This window comes from Manacus candei, unplaced genomic scaffold (assembly GCF_025592945.1).
Source record: "Manacus candei isolate 608988 ecotype Guabito, Panama unplaced genomic scaffold, ASM2559294v1 h1tg000048l, whole genome shotgun sequence".
In the NCBI taxonomy this organism is placed as follows: Eukaryota; Metazoa; Chordata; class Aves; order Passeriformes; family Pipridae; genus Manacus; species Manacus candei.
In genome coordinates, this window is record NW_026138096.1 from 9510726 (window position 1) to 9525408 (window position 14683).

A 14683-nucleotide genomic window follows, 5' to 3' on the forward strand; every position below is an offset into this window, starting at 1 on the left:
TAAAGTGTATTCACCAGAACTATTTCAGTGTTGGAATCAGTTCATTTGTATAGCTTGGAGGCATTAATAAGAGCAGAGAACTGTAAAGGCACCAGAAAAGTCGAACTGTTACTAAGAATCCAAGGTATTTTTTAAAAGCATTTTGTCTTTTCGGCACCCCAGTCTTCTGATAAGGAACCTGAACCAGTTGACAGACAGGAAACCTCTGCTAGTCCTTCCAAAGAGATTGCAAACAAGAAGATGGCATGATTTTTGCAAACCTGGAAAGTCTAAAGATTGCAATAATTGTTGGACCAAAGGGACCCTCTTCAGGCATAAATAGCAAGACTCCTACTGTCTTCTCTTGCAGACCAACTCAGCTGCCAGCAAAAGCAGGTGCTCTCCCACTACCAGTGCTCCAGAGGAATATTTAGTGAGTATTCACAACTATTTTTACAAATTAATATATTATTAGAGATTTAGTTATGTTTGTATAGTTTTCTCAAAGGATAGAAACATTTAAAAATCATTTCTAAAGGCTGTTATTTTAAACAATTGCTGGAGTTCAACAGTCTGATGCAATTACCATGTTAATTTAAAAACAAAATTTGCACAAGCTGTGACAGTAACTTTCAAAAAATATTGGTTTTTAGAACTGTGTAGTTTAGAAAATCTAAAGGAATTACAATCTATTTTTAATCCACATTATGACAGCTAAGTAATTTATATAAATATGAAATGTATTTGATTTTAAATGTTGTGCTATAAAACAGCCTTTGTAGAACACAAATTTAAAATAAATCATTTCTTTTGGCAACGTAACCTGCAATTTAATCTTTAGAAGAATAAATACACCACTAATGTTTTCCACAGAAACAGTTGCTACTCTAATTAAATCAAGATGTGACTCTAATCAGATTTCAAAAGAAAATCAGAAACAGATTTTTCTCAGAGGTAGTACTATGGACAAGGATAAGATATTTCTATTTTCATTAGAAACACTTGTCCCAGGTAAAGTTACAGATTTGTTCTATATAGCATGGAAATTACAAATCTGAAAGCATTATAGTAATGCTTTTAGAAGCATAAAAATTTTTATTGTTTCAGATATCTGCTTTCTTTTAGGTTATAACTGATGCTACATTAGATTTTATGAGGTAACTGTTATTAATTTTGAGTTTAGAGTGACTAATATGGCTAACAGATTTTTTTTTCTTTTTTTGTGGAAGGGAATGGAAAACCTGATGTTTGTCTACTGCTCCTGTAAAGTTATCTGGACAGTACTTGTAACTATACTAGGTTATGCCAGCAGCTTGCCTGTGGGGGATGATTCTATTTGCACAGCAGAGGAACTTGCTAAGTACAGGATAATCTTCATAGGGAAATGGAGTCAGACTGCTTTCCCTAAGCAGTATCCACTCTACAGGCCCCCAGCACAGTGGTCATCCCTGCTAGGTAAGTCAAGTATGCACAGTTTTAACAGCAGGTAAATCTCTTGACCTCTGTGGTGTTTTTTTTCTTCTTAATAGTAAAATTTAAGATAACTAATGGAAAAGGAAAAAATTGCCAAAGTTATTAAGAATGAAATTCATAAAATGAAGTATCCACAATATTTTCCAAAAATCTGCAACTGTTTTCAATTGACTTCTGTTTTCAATTGGCCACAGCTAAAACAAACAGTGATAAGCCAAATGTTTTAGTGTTCACTCAATTTTATACACATTTTTTTTTAACCTCAGAAATAAAACAGACAAAATGAAGAAATAGGGACATTGTAAATCAGACTTTTATGTCATGCCATGTATTCACTCAAATAGGTGTTACTCATAGTCCTGACTACAGCATGTGGAAAAAAAATGAATATGCCAGCAATGGTGTACGTGATTTTGCTGAAAAGGGTGAAGCATGGGCATTAATGAAAGAAATAGAAGAAGCTGGAGAGAAAATTCAGAGCGTACATGGAATCTTCTCTGCTCCTGCAATTACCAGTGGCACAGGACAAACCTCTACTGAATTAGAAGTGCATCCAAGACATCCCTTAGTAAGTAAACATACATATTGATTTCAAAAGTTTATTTTATGTCACCAGCACCCAAAATTAAATATTTGACTTCTCATTCGTAGGAACAATATAATGCAAAGAGTTATGAAAAAACATGTCACACTGCAGGGAGCACTGTACAGTTTCTATAAAGTAGAAGAGCATAATGAAATTATTCCAAAATTTTTGAGTTAAAATCACTGTAAGCAGGACCGAAGCATTCCAAAACGAGTGATGCAATCCTGATGGATAATTTTGTTTCATTAGGTTTCATTTGTTGTACGAATTGTTCCAAGCCCTGACTGGTTTGTGGGTATTGACAGCCTAAATCTCTGTGAAGGAGACCGCTGGATGGATGAAGTGTCAGTAGATCTATATCCATATGATGCTGGAACTGATAGTGGTTTCACATTTTCCTCCCCAAACTTTGCCACTATTCCACAGGAGACAGTTCAAGAGGTAGGTGCATGTTCATAGTTTAGCACTCCATATTGATATGTTTTGAGATTTCCCTTTAAAAGATAACTATTCTATAATTGTGAAACTGATTTTACTATTTGGGAGTGCTGATGCTCTCTACACATGGATTTATTACACAGCTGATAAACTCACCGGTTTTGTTTATTTTCTGTGTCTTTGAAATTTATTAGGTAGATGCAGATGGTTCACGAAAACTTGTCTCTACATTTTAATTATTTTATAGAAAAACTGTCAGGTTTTAGATGACATTCAACAATCCTTAAAGCACCAGGAAAATAAAAAATACTTGCAAGAGTCCTGACATTACGAAATATGTATCTAAACAGGAAAATTCTTAGTAGTGAATACTGATGTGAGGAGGAGCTTAGTTGAAAGCACTGCTGAAACCTGAAACTTGCATCAGAGGGAAAGGACCTAAAGGAAAGCAAAGAACTTCACTGCTATTGCAATGACCCCAACCTCTTTTGCTCATTTGACCCTTTATATGCCTCATACTTTGCTTTTGCCATTTAAAAATGGAGGGGAACAGAGGATTTTGATTAAAATGTTTTGAATACTGTAAGTATTCAGTTAATCCCTTCTTAAAGGTCAGTTTTGCTCGAGACAAATACTGTCCTAATGAGTAATGAGAAAAGGTACAGAGAATCTGGAAAACAATGCATTTGGCCTCCTATATCCATATGACAGCATACCTAATATTATTATTTAATACTCAGCCAGTTTTTCCATCAAACCTTCCATACGTTACTGTGTTTTCAGTACCTCCCAGCACAGTCTGCTATCCAAAGTGGATGAAATTCATTGTTCTCTGTCTCAAAGCATTCTGCATAAAAATTCTGGGACTACCAGCACAGTTATGAGAACTGAGGTGCACAGAAACTGGTTCTACTCAATTAACTTGCCAAAAAGTATTAGCATGATGTATAAACATGATTTTACAGTTATCTTCCTACTAATACGATGTCATTTGGTTAATATTCCCCTTTTAATTTTGCAGATCACTTGCTCCTCTCCAAGTCACCCAGCAAACTCATTTTATTATCCAAAACTCAAAATTTTGCCACCTATTGCTCAAGTAACAATGGTGAAATTAAAGAAAAGCCAGCTGGGTCTTTCTGCACCTTATATTAATCTTCCAGCCAAAAGCAATGAAATAATAGACTCTGTCTCAGGTAAGTGATTAGTTCATTGATGTTCTCAATTCTGTTATTTTCATTCACTCAGAAATATGTGGAAATCTGGCAGGTGATGTGGATGAAACAGGTGATCAGGCAGAATATTCTCCTATCTGCATAGGAATAGTTTCCAGACTCATACATGGGAAATAAAACAAGCCAGTTGACATAAAAGAGAATTCCCGAAAGAATAAAGGAGGGATTGCATATTTGAGCTGTGGTTCAAAGGATTGGGTTGCATCCACAGTAAGAGCTACTCAAGCCTTTGTATCAGTGTAGGTCAGTGAATTTTATGAGAAACAAATGACACTTGATCAGAATCAGAGTTCCCAAACTCTTTGCAACTTTAAAGTAAATATTCATCCTTAAGTTTTTCTATGATGATGAAGCCAAGAACTATTATTGTTGTCTCTTTCTGGGTCACAAGGCTTGACAGTTAGGTGCAATAAAAATTGATATAATTCAATTGTTTTGGATGTATTTGTGATAGAATCCTGACAACAAAAATCAGGTTCTCATTTTTATTTTCTTAAAAATAGTAGCTAATAACCTTGACCAGGTAGGAAGATACACAAACTACTGACTCAAGTCAGTCTTAAGGGTGATTTCCAAATCCCTGAATTAAAAAATATATGGTTAACACAATATATGCTCCAAGGGAGCAATGCACTCCCAGAAGAGTTGCCATGTTCCAAGAGCTTCTCCAGAATGTCTGAGTATTGCATGGGTCTGTGCTGGACACCTCATAGCCACTAAAATAAAGCTCATTCTCTACACAACTAATGTGTGATTTTTACTTTAATAAAGGTATTTATCAATTTACAGTGGTTTAATGTATTTCTGTTAGTAAACAAGACACATTCAAAGTGACTGTTACATATCTCATTTGCAGTTATGTCTGTCCCACAGCACTCAAAATGAACATTTGGCCCTCTTTAGGGTATAAATTTAAAACAATGCATTTAAAGTATGGTATCTCAAAATTAATTTTTAATCGAAAATCCCCACTTTATGCTAACCAGTAAATCAATCTGCTTAAAAACGTATTCCAGAATCAAAAGGACAGATTTAATTACCAGAGGTCAAGCTGTGTCCCTCATTCCTTCTAGAAACAGGAATGAGTGATGACAGCAGAAGTGGTGAGTTCACTGTAATGCCAGAAATTTATACCAGGTGTCACACACCTAGTGTGGCATTTAAAGATGGTTTTGTGCACACCTATTTTACCTGCAAATGCTGTAACAGGAAGTGTTGATGCAACTTCCTGTGACAAGCAATATTTTAATGTAACCTGCTAAGGAATACTCAGCCATGCTTTTATGAGAGATATTTTCACCAGAAGCATACACTATGCGAAGTACTTTGGAGTTTCTAATTTCTTTTCCTGAGGCAAATTATACTGAAACCCCTTTTAGTATTAGAAAGCTTACAGTGACAGAACATGTTTATTGGCAAAAGGGGGAGTAGTATACACACCAAACAACAGTAAGATGATTTAATGTAAGAAATGGGACTTTATTTCTGAAGCAAAATTGCAACAAAATTAAAATGGAATTTGATATGACCAACTATAGGAACAATAGCTAAGAAATATAAATATATCCAAACAAACCAGAGAAAAGCTTTAATACCAGCATTTTAGTAAGCCATGAAAAGGTAAATGAGTTATAAAATTGACAGTAAATGTTTTTTAATTCAGTCTTTTGGGAGCAATTATTTTAAGCATAGTTTTCTTTTAAAGGAATTCTGTATTTTCAATTCAATAAATAATATGCTGCACTACTGATATAATATCTCAGACATGCTCTAGATTGCAATAACAATAATATCATTGTCCACGAGCTTAGGAGATGAAACCAGACCTTTTTTTTAATTTATGAGACAACATATGGATTTTATTATTATCGCATGTATTTTTTGTATAAGAAAGGATGCTATTTGATCAAAATTCCTTAATGCTTTTCCAACTGTGTGTTTGACTCAAGTACAGCTTCATGTAAAGTTACGTTTTGGTTGTGTGTATTGCAGAAACACCCCTGGACTGTGAGGTTTCTCAATGGTCTTCCTGGGGTCTCTGCAGAGGCGTTTGCAGAGAAACAGGGACCAAGATCAGAACTCGTTTTGTGCTTCTTCAGCCTGCCAATAATGGAATGCCTTGTCCAAACCTGGATGAAGAGACACCATGTGAACCAGAAAACTGTGTCTGAAATAAAGAAAAGATAATAACTTAGATAATTTAAAAGTAGTACAAGTTTAAATCTAAACTACATGTCAATCAGTGTTCTTTAGAATTTGGATATGCTGCACTATTTTGATGAAAAGGTGTATAAGAGTGGTTTTGAAAGTTTCTATTTAATGTCAACATTTTAGGGGGTTAAATTTCTAAGGTTTAGTATGACAACAGTACTCGATCACTTACAGACCAAAAACCCCCAAATAAATCCTTCCTACAATACACTGTAAGTTCTTGGAGTACCCTCTAGTGGCAGAAAAGAAGACATTTGGATACGTACTTCACATGAATAAAAATCAATCACATCTAAACTAATAGCCTTCTTAAATACTGTAATTTGATTATCTACAGATATTTATACCTAGAAATTAATTTTTTCATCTAAATTATGTTTTTATAATTTATTGGCATTTTTCTTGTCTTTCTAAATATGCTTAACATGCATTTCTTCAGAAACTACTTACATAAGTCAGAGTGACCAGATGTTTGCAGCGTGGTTAAGACAATAGTGGAAGTGAGTAAACTTGTCTTGAGACTTACGAATATATGAAAATGTCTTTTTCTTTTTTTTTTCTCAAAAGCGAGAAGAATAACTGCCATGAGGACACTCAGCCAACAAAATTACTAGAAAAATATAGAAGTGTGGATACTACTAGAAAACTTCTGAACTGAATTAAATGTGTTAGTTGAGATTCAAAAACTGATTGTTGGTGTGTGTCACTCATGAGACAACTATCTCAAAAATGAATGCTGTTGACCATAACATAAATTATATCATTACCTTTATATATGCAGTAAATATTGTCCACGTTTCTTTAAATGTGTTGCTGCTATTTATTTGCTCTTTTTCCACTTTTTACAGAGAAAATTTAGCAATTTTTAATAGTATCTAAAATTCAGGTATACACAATGATAACAAAACACAACATGTCAGAAAATGTTCCTGACTGCAAGCTTTAATGCTCAAATAACTGTTATAAAATGAATGTAACATATGGCTTATGAAGAGATGTGGTTACTAACCAGGAAAAGGATTTTGGAATAATACTTACTCAACAGAATAAGTCTGCAGTCAGCTCACAAAACTTTTACAGCACACTGCAATTTTACAAATATACAGTGCAGATATTGAACAGGGGAGTTGATTTGAGAAGGTTCTTTTAGGAATATGCCAAATACAAGAAAATTTCTCATGTCCTGAAAAGAGTACACTATATTCTCCATAGGGCTGAAACATTCAAAAGGTTCTCTGTATTTCTTTCCAGGAGATAAATCTTGCAAAGACCCAAATAAATTTGAAACTCTATCAGACTAGAATTAGTTGCTCCTCCAAATGCTGTTAAACAGTTTTTAGAGCTCATTGTAGGAATCTCTACACCTCTTATTCTTCAGACTCCCACTCTTGCCCATTGCTCAAAATTGTTTCACTTACTCTTTTTATCATGTCTGGTTGTTTTTTTTCCAGGTTCCCCTGTTTCCACTCTATAATGGGAATAGTGTAACTACACTATTTTGTGTTTAGTTAACTATCAATATTTTTTTCTTTTTTTATAGTAATGTTAATCATTCTGTGTTTTCTGTTACACTTATCTACTATATTTTTACAGATTTACCATCATCTCAGAAAACCTATGCATACATCGAAGTATATATTTAAATACTCTCTGAGGACAGGAACTAATTTCAAATTTATTGATTGTTGAGTGACAAATTAGGCTCAATAAAGGCTTTGGGCAGATCTCAGATTCAAGTCTAAATCATGCCTTAGGAAAAATAAACCCACAAACCACAAGGTATCCTTGGAGGTACATTGCTGGAAGTTCTCTTAACATTAGAGTTTTGCTTCTTCACGTGCCCAGAGCAAATAAAGGGCCAGGTCCAGTAAAAGAACACCTGCATTTGCAATTGTATATATGACCTGAATCTGGGATTTCAGTCCTACAAGAAAAGAACTGAGAGTGGAGTAGTCCCAGTGTTTACTCGAACTCCTGGAGCCAAAAGTTTCCCAAAGGACACTGAAGGAGAAAGGATGAGAGGGAGTGGTGGAGTAGAAAGGGAAGTGAATATACAACAAGCCAACACACTTCAGGAAACTCCAGTCAGTGATATATAACTTTACTACTTTAGACTGTTTACATACAGGAATATTCACTGAAGCTTCCTTCAAAAGCAGAACTTTTCTATCCAGCCAGTTACCTGGATATGGGATTTTTTTGTAAGCTGTGACTTCAAGAGACCTTGATACACATGACATTCTTTAAGGATGCCCTTGTAGTTATGTAATGTTTGGCCATAGATCATTCCAGGTATTCCCTTTGCAAATCCCAGGCATGGATTCATTACTTGGCAAGACTACGGATACAGTGAGTGAAGCACATTCTAATGATGGAGCATATTTCTCAAAATATATCATTATTAAACTGATTAGTGAGGTACATTATCCCTGTGTGGATACTGCTAGGACCTTGTAGCTTTTACTTTCTGCAGTCTTGGAATTCTCTTAAAAGTCTGGGGACCGGGAAGAAGCACAGAGAAGCTCTTCCTTCCTTTTCCTTTACAACTAGTGCTACAGATGGCTGGCAGCCAAGATGCTGTGGTCCTAAACACATGAGATTTAGGGAAGGAAATGGGCAAATTAACTCCTGGGTTAAGCTAGTCTCAGAAAGCACTTTGGGAGGAAGCTTGAAACGGATTTGTAAAGACAATTTTTTTTCAAGAATGTTTTATAGGAAGGATCAGCTTCGATGCCTTGGTAGATATTATTGCAGAATGGAAGACATGGTTAAAGGTAAGTGTAGTAGTCAAAAATTCACAACAGAATTTAACTGTGGTCCTACAGAAATAATCAACACCAAACTAAATTCCTATAATGGAATAAGGTACCTCATTACTGAGAACAATTTTTTCCAATACCTTAAGGAATTTAAAGATGGTGAACTGTGAACACATGAAAAATTGGAGGATAACTTCTTGAGCCAGGGAATAGACAGCCCTACCAGAGGGGATGTGATACCAGACCAGATGGCCACCAGCTTAAGTGAGTTAATTGGGACATCAACATTGGAGGCAGCCCTGGCTGCAAGGAACATGCAGCATTGGAGATTGCAGACCTGAGGGATATGGGTCAGATAAGGAGTAAAGTTTGGCCCCTGAACTTTAGGAGAGCGAAATTCCAGCTCATCAAGGAGATAGTCAATAGGATCCCCTGGGAAACTGCCCTTAGGGACAAGCAAGCAGAATAGAGTTGGTAGATTCCTTAAGGAAGTCTTCCATAGAGTGCAAAAGCTGGCAATCCCCAGGAGCAGGAAATCAGGCAAGGAAGGTAAGAGATCGGCATGGCTGTGTAGGGACCTGCTGATCAAACAAAAGGGAAAGAAGCAAATGCACAGACAGTGGAAACAAGGACAGGTAACCTGGGAAGAGTATAGAGATTAAGTTCACTTGTATAGGGATGGGACGTGGAAGGCCAAGATGAAGCTGGAACTGAACCTGACAAAGGACATAAAGAATAACAGGAAGAGCTTCTACATGTATGTTAGCTAGAAAAAAAAGATCAAAGAAGGTTTACTCACCCAGTACACAATGCTGGAAAACAGGTTACAAGAAGGTTGAGGTACTCGATAACTTTTTTCCTCAGTATTCAATGGCAATGTCTCTTCCAGGAAAGGCTGAGAGGATTGGGATTGTTCAGCGTGGAGAAGACTTCAGGGTGACCCAATTGAGCATTTCAGTACCTGAAGAAAGCCTATAAAAAAGATGGAAAGGGACTTTTTACAAGGATATGTAGTGATGGGAAAAGGGGAAGTTGGTTCAACCAGAAAGAAAGCAGGTTTAGATTACACATTTGAAAAAAAATTCTTTACTGTGAACATGGTGTGGCACTTGAACAGGTTTCCCAGAGAAGTTGTGGACGCTCCATACCTGGAAGTGTTCAAAGCCAGGCTGAATGGGGCTCTGAACAACCTGGCCTATATAAAAATAAAACATAAAATAAAATCCAAATTCCACCTTTTCAAGCAAAATAAACGTTGGTAAAATTCCATCAAGGAATGTTTTCTATCTGTGGCACTGTGTCCTACATATATGGCCCATGTGTGTGCAGCTGAGGTAGCGTCATCCCATACCCTGAAGTCAAGATGACAGAACTCAGAAGTCAAGTGAGAGGTTCATCAAAGACACATTCAAGGGCATCACTGAACCATTGCCCTGTGAATGCCAGGTGCTGCTGAGGACAATGGCAGGGCTGGGCAGTCTGTGATCAAGCTACAGACCCTTCAACAGGAGCTTCTGAAACAAAAAATGAGCTCCCTACTGGAAATGATCCCACAGGTGGGTCCTCCCTGCTGGAAAACAACCACATATCCTCTGACATTGAGGCCAACCTTTCAGACACAGTGATCTCAGTTTATAAGACAAAGAACATTTGAGTGATAGATGAGTTTGTCATCAGGCAAATACATTGGTCTATATTAGTACCAAGGATAAAAATAAAAACCTCAATCTTTGTTCAAGTTACTCTATAGCTTTCTCTAGAGAATTTATTAGGCAGTGACTCAGAAATAGACATTCGTATATTAAAAAATCTTATTCTGAAAGTGTTAAGGTTGTTATTTTTTCCCGAAGTATCATATTCATTAATGTTTCAGATTCTTTTACTGTTCTTTTGACTTCTTTAAATTTCTTCCAGACCTTTTATGTAGTCCCTGTGGTTTTATGCAGATGCATACATTTGTCCAGTGATTTAGGATGGAAATTACAAGACTTCTTAATAAAAGAGGAGTGAAGCTCTGGAATAATCACCCAGAATAAATAGGAAATACAACTTAATAACTTCATTTAAGTTGAAAATTGAGCAGTTTTTGGAAAGAGATAGCCAGTGTGGTTACTTATAATAATCTAGGGAACTGCTCTCAAGTACCTGAGAGGCCCTTTCAGTTTCATGCTCTTATAAGTGTATAAAATAAAATTTTAATCTAGATACTGGGAAAGAAAAAAGGTTTTACAAGGTGTCTTTTTCATGTTATCTCATTCTCCAGAACATACTGCAGTTATTTATAAACGTGTAACCACCAGCTGCCTTTTCTCACAGTTTTTTCCTCTCTCAAAAATACGCTGATAAGGAACAACCACAGGACTACAGGCATTTGTATGTAACTATTTCTCTTCAATAGCAGTACAGCAGAGATATATAAAAAAAAACATGAAAAGCCAATTAATAGGATTATTTATGAACCTCTGGATTTCTTTTTCACTTGCTTTGTATTTTCACATTGGAGAAAGAGAAGAGAAATGTATAATTGAAGATCTTCCCAGCGACACGTTGGTATTTGGTAGGTACCTGTCAGTGCTCTATGATTATCTAACCTATGCAATAATAAAGATAACTTTTAATGTAACAGGAAATTCTGTGGCTGATGAATATACTAAAACATTAGTGCTAAGGAAAGGGCACACTGAAAATTACTCTCCACAGCAGGGAGTAGGAATAAAGTCCTCACGCATTGTGTGAGTCCATCACTCAAAAAAGTGCAGTTTTTCAGAGTGCTTTACTGACTAAACAATGTCTTTTAATTCTACAGCTGCAGAACTGCTGCTTCCATGTGTGTTTCTATACATTCTGACTGATGTACTCATTCACAACAGAATTTTTGTAACATGGTTTTCCCCATATGAATGAGAGAGTTACTTTTTTGATTAATGCTGGTCTGGAAAGAAACAATTCAAGATGTACTAAAGTTTCATTTCACCTGGGATACCACAAGCACATTAAATTAATCTACAAGACTGTACATACAAGATTTCAAGGGAATAGCAAAAAATAATACAGAATAATCTTTTTCTTTAATAAATAATGTGATAAATATGAAAAAGAATCCAAAAAATGTAATTTGACTACAGCACATTATGCTTTTGGGGGTCTCAGCATGCCTTCTGGAGGTTAATCTTGCCAGAGTTTTAGGAGTAATCAGAAAGTACTTCTTGTTAATTAACCATTATTTGTAGCACTCTAGAACATTTTCTGGTGTAGTAAAAATTTATTGCATTTCACGGTAATGTAAAGTGCCCCTGAGCACTTTTAATCATAAACACATGAAATACATATATTGTTTTAATGTTAATCATTTATCTTTATATTTTTCCTGAAAAAGCAATGAAGATGTTTAATGTTAAGCTATGTTTTATTTAATGGATTTATCCATGTTCTTATTCAGGGAATTACAAAGTACAACGCTGGGATATACATAAACACCATTTTCTTGAATCTGCTCCTGGTTTGGGAATGTATGTGACTGTCACAACTCCTTCTGGTGAGGTAAATATGCTCTATGAATGTTTCTGTAGGATTTATATGTTGACTTCTGGCACTGGCAGGCAGCACTATCTACAAATAAAAGACACTTCTGGAGAAAAAGTAAATCTACAGTTTACCAGCTGGTTTGGTATTTTGATGCTGAAAGGTTTAAGAACCTCGTGATTTCTATCAAAGTAAAGAGAAATTACAATATTTGATAATTATGTGCATGGTCAATTTTTGCATTACTATCAGATTTGGGAAAGTGTGTCATTAAGAACAGTAAGCGACAACTGAGGAAACAAGTTAAATTAAAGAAAAAAAAAGAAAATTCACTGAAGTAAAACGACACAGAATGTACTTGAGCAGCAGAAAGGAAGGCTGAAGATAAACAAAACTGTGAAAGTTGAAATATTCCTGAGGCTGGATGGGGCCCTCATGTAGAGCAGCTGCCTGTGTTGCCATGAGGTCCTCAGCCTTTCCAGCAATGGAGCCTAGATGAGGTCTTAGTTTTCAAACTTTGCACGCTTTAGAGAGCATTGGCTTTGTACATTGCAGAATTCTATAACATTTCAGTGTTCACTGTGAACTAAAATAGTTTAATTTTCTCTAAATCTACACTGAAATTCAGATAAATTTAATGATGTCAGGAGGCTAATTGATCCCTTTTTGCATCCAATTCACAGTACTGTCTTGATGGTTTTATTGGTATTTACAATTTACAAACCCAACATATATAAAATTTAAATTGCAGGTACTATTGTCAAAACTGTATGGGCCACAAGGAACATTTTCTTTTACATCCTATCTCTCTGGGGAGCACGTAATCTGTTTCCAGTCAAACTCGACAAGACTTCTGGCAATTGCAGGAAGTAAACTGGTAGGTATATTTCTTAAGTATTCTTTGCTGTAACTATAAATTGTTTACAAACCACAGAGATGACAAACTAGTTTAGAAGTTGGACTAATTTCTAGCAGATAATCTGACATTTCCTAGCAATTAAAGAAGACAAAACCAGAATTATGTAGATCAAGAGATAAAAGGACTGTTCTATTTAAGAAGTTGGCTTTCAAGAGGCAAGACTAATAATGATAGAGAGACTTAATGTTTTTAAAGTGCTTTGAATGTGATTCTGATCAATAAGAATGACTAATTTGGTTCGAAAAGACTGATATGAATGATTGACTAACACAAACATTTGTCATAAAGGTGTTCCATGTCTTCACTAACTTCGATTGAATTCCTAATGAAAATTTACATTTCAATTTTTGAGAGATATTCAAAGAAGAATATATTAGCATTCTTGTTATTGTCTACTGCCAGCAAAGCTGGTCTTAACGCAGATTTTGGGAAGAAAAGAAAAAAACCCATCAGAGGTGGTATCATGGCTCTAATCTATTCCAGCAAAAAAATTTATAAATTCTGTTTTGAAAATATATGCCTTAGCCCAAAAGATAGTTGAACAGATGAGAATTACTCTCTAGAGTGTTTGTTTGTTTGTTAACTAAGTTGACTGCAAAAGAGTTAGATAAATGTAAACATCTTGCAAATGTCTTGAGGTAGGTCAAATTTCATACAAGCTGTGTACTTTGGGAACATGTAGATGACACAGAAATGAGAAGAATTAACAGTACAGAAGTGGGATTACTGGAATAACTAGGTGTTCTTACAGACTGATTGATAGAAATGAATGGAAATTTAAGCATACACATTGCAAAAGCACTCAGGTTCAAATAATAAAAACAAATGGTGGAGCTTATCAGCTAGAGAGGGTAAGGGTGATAAAGCTTTGGTTGATCATAGTTAACTATACACCATTAATGTGATTCTGAGGATATGCAGGTAATTTTTGTCTGGTATAGATGGAGCTGTATTAATATGATTTTACATGATACATGCATTGTAGAGTTCTGGTCATCCTATTTAAAAGCAGTGAACAGATGTGGGGAAGGAGAACATTAATATCACAAATATTAAATGAGGTGGTTTGTTTAGCTTGAGAACACAGAAATTAAAAAGGAAAATACTGCTCTTATAATCATACCTGCAGAAACAAAGGTCACAAAAGAAAAACATTCTTTAGCTAAGTTAAATTTTTCAGTGGTCTTCTGTAAGAACCAGATGGTTATTTGAACTCCTTCAAACCAAAATAAATAAATTAAGGGATGATAAGGTTGTGAGACGGATAGTTATACAGTTAGCTAACTCCAAGACATTTGAAAGATCTGCTCTTCATTTATGGTTGATGTCTGAGTAGATCCAACTTCTACCATGGTAATATCAAGTTCTAGGTTTTGGCAGATTATTTGCTTGGCTAGAACCTTTTTATTTTCTCTTAGGCCCAAATCGGCTTCTAGGAGAAATTCCTCCTGTTAGTTTTAGCAACATTTTTAATTCATGACAAAATAAGTTGCATAATATTGCAAGTTCTGCTCTTCGCCCTTCTTTCTATGGTTCTGCTGCTGAGCTGGGTTCAGGTATT

At 35.5% G+C, this 14683-nt stretch overlaps 2 protein-coding genes and 1 long non-coding RNA gene across 4 annotated transcripts in view; 2 read left to right on the forward strand and 1 right to left on the reverse strand.

Moving 5' to 3' along the window:
- Window positions 1-6728, forward strand: LOC127476120 (spondin-2-like). 2 transcript variants are annotated; one of them, XM_051798640.1, is made up of 6 exons: window positions 1-406; window positions 1202-1434; window positions 1797-2020; window positions 2288-2479; window positions 3498-3672; window positions 5704-6728. In XM_051798640.1, the coding sequence occupies exons 1-6, from the start codon at window positions 246-248 to the stop codon at window positions 5880-5882; spliced, it is 1164 nt and encodes a 387-aa protein (XP_051654600.1). In that variant the 5' UTR covers window positions 1-245; the 3' UTR covers window positions 5883-6728. The 2 variants fall into 2 exon arrangements, with proteins under 2 accessions (XP_051654600.1, XP_051654599.1); XM_051798639.1 differs by having other exon boundaries at window positions 9-412; window positions 1209-1434.
- Window positions 5776-14683, reverse strand: part of LOC127476141 (uncharacterized) — a 14188-nt gene continuing 5280 nt past the window's right edge. The window contains exons 3-4 of the long non-coding RNA XR_007906477.1: window positions 9481-9653; window positions 5776-5878 (exon numbers count right to left, since the gene is read on the reverse strand). This is a non-coding gene — a long non-coding RNA (uncharacterized LOC127476141). The remainder of the gene's footprint in view (window positions 5879-9480; window positions 9654-14683) is intronic.
- The window catches only part of LOC127476128 (transmembrane emp24 domain-containing protein 11-like), a 5408-nt gene continuing 1767 nt past the window's right edge, over window positions 11043-14683 (forward strand). Inside the window, exons 1-3 of the mRNA XM_051798653.1 lie at window positions 11043-11238; window positions 12121-12221; window positions 12955-13080. Coding sequence (XP_051654613.1) covers window positions 11109-11238; window positions 12121-12221; window positions 12955-13080 — 357 coding nt within the window. The 5' untranslated portion in view covers window positions 11043-11108. The remainder of the gene's footprint in view (window positions 11239-12120; window positions 12222-12954; window positions 13081-14683) is intronic.

Excerpts from the sequence above, each read along its gene's own strand:
- LOC127476120 (XM_051798640.1), top strand. The coding sequence starts at position 246 with ATGATTTTTGCAAACCTGGAAAGTCTAAAGATTGCAATAATTGTTGGA. Across the intron at positions 407-1,201 it reads CTACCAGTGCTCCAGAGGAA|GTGGAAGGGAATGGAAAACC; the intron begins TATTTAGTGAGT and ends TTTTCTTTTTTT. Across the intron at positions 2,021-2,287 it reads TGCATCCAAGACATCCCTTA|GTTTCATTTGTTGTACGAAT; the intron begins GTAAGTAAACAT and ends TTGTTTCATTAG.